General features: G+C 48.7%; 1 protein-coding gene across 1 annotated transcript in view; it reads left to right on the top strand.

The window, feature by feature from the left end:
* Positions 1-415: 415 nt before the first annotated feature.
* Positions 416-5,421, top strand: part of Serpina6 (serpin family A member 6) — a 10,156-nt gene continuing 5,150 nt past the window's right edge. Inside the window, exons 1-2 of the mRNA XM_005343498.1 lie at positions 416-592; positions 3,268-3,881. Coding sequence (XP_005343555.1) covers positions 3,287-3,881 — 595 coding nt within the window. The 5' untranslated portion in view covers positions 416-592; positions 3,268-3,286. The remainder of the gene's footprint in view (positions 593-3,267; positions 3,882-5,421) is intronic.

The following is a 5,421-nucleotide window of genomic DNA, read 5'->3' as shown; positions in this document are numbered from 1 at the left end:
CGGTAGCTACAGAAAAATCAAATTAAAACAAAACAAAAAACTAGGCCAAGTCAGTCTCTTAAAGATGGTAGCAGTTTGTTCAATGAGCCATTGGGAGGCTTGAGATAACCCACAGAAAGCCCTTAGCTGGTTACACATTCATTCACGCACATCTGTTTCTCCCACCCTTAGCTGATTCTTCCCCTCCTGGTGGCAAGAACTTGACTCTTCACAGAGTCCATCCATGTCATGGTGCTTATTAATGACACCAGTGAGTCCCCTGCCAGCTGGCAGGAGCAACCACAAACACTGTTGCAACTCTAGCCACATTTTGATATCAAAAGTAAAACTTCAGGGAGCAGATGCCGTGGAAAGTTAATTTGCAGCATTGCTGTTTACCCTCACTACCTATAAAGCCTCCCATTGGCTGATGTTTGGGGGGTGGGGACCACCAAATGGTGAAGGCCACTGTCCCCCTCCTCTAACCATTAACCAGCAGAGACACTGACAAACAGGATTTAGTAGGCAGCCTCCCTGGAGCCTACTGTACATCTGCTAGGATCCCAAGGCAGCAGAGCGGAGCCCGCAGGAGCGACCTGAGCCTACTGCAGACGTGAGTTACCCCCGAGAGTACTCTGTTCCTTCTGCTCTTGCCAGGGTCCCCACCTCTGCATCTTTGCACTCCAGAACACAGCCACGTGTGCCGTTTGCTCATTGGAGATTTTTAGCAGATGAACATGCATCAGCTGTGAAATGTGACAACCTTGTGGAGGACTTCCCAGACCCTAGAATCTGGTGGTCACCACTGGGTTTTAATTTCTCCTCCGCTACTGCCTTGCGGGACCTGTCACTGAGAGTGGTGGCTGTGTTTCACCGATTCCCCAGGGATTCAGCATTAGCTGCCAGGAACTGGAGGGAATCTCAGAGCTGAGATGGATAAGTGCCAAGCAGGACTATGGGATGGGGCTGGGGGTGCACAGCTTGCACATGCAGGGGCACTCTGAAGAGTGCCCACACACCCCTCTTTCATGGCTCCTCACTTGGTAATCTGGGATGGGGATGATGCTGTTAGAAGAAAGAGCTGTACTAACTCTGCATCATCTGACGAGCTACGATCCCTGCCTAACTCCTCACCTGATCCAAGTCACTTCGGAGAGGACTGGCAAGGAGGACGTTAGTAGAAAGAAAGAGCCACCTCGCTGGCCATGTGGCTTTCGATAGAGATAAGCAGGGTGGCTCAGGGGGTGCGTGCCCTGTCCTTTATGGATGCCCTGCCTTGGCCAGTTCAACTTGCCCAGCTCTGCAATGAGCTGAAGCTGACTCATGAATTGAGTTTATGTAAGTCATGTATTGATGACAGCCACACCAGACATTCACAACAGTCTCATGAGGCTGTGGGGGTGTTCAGCTCCATCCTGCAGGTTTGACACAGGAAGAGTGAGGCACACGGTCCCCCCTCAAAAAAGTCAGGAAGAGGAAGGAGACCAGGGTAACTAGGGTCTTTCCCCCAAAGGGGATCATAGACAGGTAATGGTCCAGTGAAGAAACCATGTGTAGAAAACAAGGAAGGGGCAGAGAGAAGGGAAGAAGAGAGGCTTTCTGGAGGCAGTGACCTGAGTGTCAAAGACCGAAAGAGAATGAGTTGGGCAGGGGGTGGAAAAGATGGACCCACAGAGTGGAGCCATGGGCAGGGGCAGGGTAGGGTCATCTTTATCTCCATGTCTCAGGCCAGGACGGAGCTCAGCAAACACTACAAGGACTGTAGTGACATGCCTGCCTTCTGTGTCCTGCACTGTCCTGCCCTAACCTCTGACCTGGCCTGAAGGAGGATAACAATCCAGTGTGTGTCCAAAGGAAGCCTGTGACATCCAGCAGTGCTGCAGACAGACAGACAGCATTCCGACTTAAGACTGAAGGACAGGTCATGAGGATCCAGTAGGCTGGGTCTCCTTTCTCTTGCTCCTGTTTCTGGGGACAACCGTGTGACCCACTCACCCTCACTCATGTAGGTTGTCCACATGAATGAGGGTGAGCTTCATGTGGGCACTGGGGAGCCCCTGAAAACTCGTCTTCTGCACAGCTGTGTCCTACCCCTATTCAGTCACAGATGTTATCTTGATAGATTGGGTAGTCCCTACCACATCTTCCCAACTTCATGTGCTTTTGTTGGTTTTTGAGTTTTAGGGGCTTTTTTGTTTTTGTTGTTGTTGTCATTTTGATTTGTTTTTCTAGTCAGGATTTCTCTGTGTAACAGTCCTGGATATCCTGGAACCCACTTTGTAGACCAGGCTGAGCTCAAACACATGCAGGTCTGCCTCCCGAGTGTTGGAATTAAAGGTGTGCACCACCACTACCTGGCCTTCTTTTTTTGAATACCAAGTCCACTTGGTGCGGTTAGTATGTGCACGGGTGTAGGGCCATCTCCAGAAGCATGGCTAGTCTCTCACTCTGGAGCAGCCTTCTGGAACTGATTCTTCTTTTCCAGAAGCTAGCAATGGAAACCTATGGTTGATGCTGTGCTCCAGAAACATAGTAGCAATCAGCCTGCTGGGTTCTTATCTTTTACCCAGGGATTAGTGCGATGACTCTCAACCTTACCTCATCATAGAGGCTTCTTTCTGCTGTAGACAGTGGTTAGCTTGGAGACCCTCAACAAGTCAACATCAAGGCTTTTAAAAATCACACAAAAAGTAAAAGGGTGGATTTACAAAGTAAAAGCCCAACCACACCTAGCCTGACAATTGTTTGCACACGGCCCTTTAGCAGGGCATCTTTCTCTCCCCATCTGCTTCTCACTATGTCCAGTGGCTTTTCATTCTGATCGGGAATCAAAGGGGAAACCCACTTAGTAGGGTTTCGTACTGGGAGAACTGAGCACGGTTTAGCAAGCCGTCAGTTTTGAAGGAGAGCTCGGCCACACACTTTTTTTTCCTTGTATGTTAAATATATGAGTTTGCATGGGTACTTAACCTGTCTCAGTTTCTGGCTGCCTACAGTAGAATTAGGAAAGCCTATTTTGAGTTTTTTGACGAAAAGTGCACACGAATATAGGTGAAATGCTTGAGGAAGTGCTGGGTTAAGTAGCAACGGCGCTGAGTAAATCTGTCTTCAGTTGAGGACCCCGAAGTCCAGAACTTTGCTGTGACTGCCTGGGTCAATTTCTCTCACAGCCAATGTGAAGGAAAAAATGGGGGAGGGCAAAGCGGGGTCTTGGCCTGCCTCCCACGGCACTGTGTGCCCCGATTCTGGAACTGCCATACCGTCTAACAAACACTCTTGGTTTGGCAGGGCCTAGTCAACCAGAACGATGCCATTTGCTCTGTATGCCTGTCTCCTCTGGCTCTCCACCAGTGGCCTTGTGACTGCCAATCCTATAGATGACAGCCATACCTGGAATCCTCACCGAGGCCTGGCTCCCACCAATGTTGACTTTGGCTTCAATCTGTATAATCGCCTAGCGGCCATGGATCCTCACAAGAATGTCTTAATCTCCCCCATGAGCATCTCCATGGCCTTGGTCATGATGTCCCATGGTGCCTCAGGCCCCACAAAGACCAAGCTTTTCCAGAAGGAGGGTTTCAACCTGACAGAGATGACAGAAGATGAAATATACCAGGGCTTCCAGCAGCTCAGTCACCTTCTCAGCCAGTCAGACAGCCACTTGAAGATGAACACGGGCAACGCCATGTTCCTTGACCAGAGCCTGAATCCAAGGGACTCATTCTTAGCAGACATCAAAAAGTATCATGAGTCAGAGGTCGTGATCACCAAGAGCTGGCCTGAAGCCTCCCAGCATATCAACAAGTATGTCGAGAGTAAGACACAGAGGAAAATGACAGATGTATTCTCAGAAGAGGATCCTAAAGCCCCCCTCGTCCTGGTCAACTACATCTTTCTCAGAGGTACTGTTCTCCCCTCCTTTCCGTCCTGATGAGGTCCCACTCCAATGCACATCTCCCTAGTACCCACAAAGCCATCCCATACAAAATGGCCTAGGGTTCATTTCACAGCCAGTTCTGATCATGTCTTGTCCCTAACACATGCCAGTGTCTAGCAGGTTGGAACATCCACAGTGCTGTTCTCGAACACTTCCTAAAAGATTTGTTAAAAGTATAGATTCTAGGACTCATGACAGACCTCCCGAAACAACACTTCTGCAGCAAACCAAGAACGTGCCATGTGTGCCCCTCCGCTAACCTGATGCCACTTTTATGATCAGTCAGTTTGGAGACATCTCATCTCTGAGATCAAATCTGAACTTCTGCTATAACACTGATTCTTAGCTGAAGGTGAAACTGAAGCCCCTACCTTCCCAGAGACAGGCAACCTTAGCGAACATTTTTTTTTTAATGTCACATCCAGGAGTGAGATAGGATGAACTATTGGTGGCCAGAAAGTCTACTGGATATGCTACTCACCATGCTATTCACAACGAACACACACACACACACACACACATGCACACACAATGCACACATACAAACACACAAACAGAAAGAACATATACACTGATGTATACACAAACACGCACAGCCCCCCATGGTGCCATCATGCCTAAATATCCAGAGGGTCAAGACTGAAAGCCTCTACTTTTTGTCTTCTTTGGCCTCGTGTCTTACACCTTTCCTCAACTAAGATCTTAATACACAGTGTGTGTGTACACACGCAATACACATACAAACACACACAACACACAAACGCACATAGTACACATGCACAACATATACACATATACAGTGCACACACAAACACATATAGCACTGATACACACACTACACACACACACAACTCTCTCTCTCTCTCACACACACACACACACACACACACACACACACACACACACTACATGTCTGGCTATACCATATTCCTCTCCTGTCCTTGAGCATGCCTGCCTTCATAGAAGACCATGTGAGCCTCTTGATAGTACTGTAACAAGTTACTAAAGACAGTGGCTATATGCAGTTGTTGTCCGATCACTGCAGGAGTCAGGAAAGTAGAACGGGCTGCACTGCTTGGGGCTCCTGAAGACCAGAAGAGGCTGGGGGTTGGGAGGTTGTTGCAAGCAGACAAGTTTTGACTCAGTCTAAGGAGCAACATTCTTCCTGTCAGAACTGACCAATACCATAACAAATAAACAGACTAGATGATGACCCCACCAGCTGAGGGTGATGGGGGAACTGTGAGCCTAAAGGCATCCTTCATCCTTACCCTGTACAGGAAGCACCATTGTCTAGAATGCCCTCATTCCAAGTGACAGAGGTATGAGCCTCCTCCTGGAACTGACTAGACTTTAAAGATGATTCACTTTCCCAAAGCCAGCTCTTCCCTCTTCCCACCAGAGACCCTGAGTTCAAGGTTTGAGTTTCTAGGACCCCCAGAACTCTCAGCACTGAGTCTCACCTCAGGCCTAGAGGCTCAGGTACAAGTCTAGCTTAAGTGGGG

The sequence above is a fragment of the Microtus ochrogaster genome, chromosome 1 (assembly GCF_000317375.1).
Source record: "Microtus ochrogaster isolate Prairie Vole_2 chromosome 1, MicOch1.0, whole genome shotgun sequence".
Classification (NCBI taxonomy): domain Eukaryota; kingdom Metazoa; phylum Chordata; class Mammalia; order Rodentia; family Cricetidae; genus Microtus; species Microtus ochrogaster.
The sequence above is the reverse complement of the archived record's forward strand: the minus strand, read 5'-3'. Positions and strand labels throughout refer to the sequence as shown.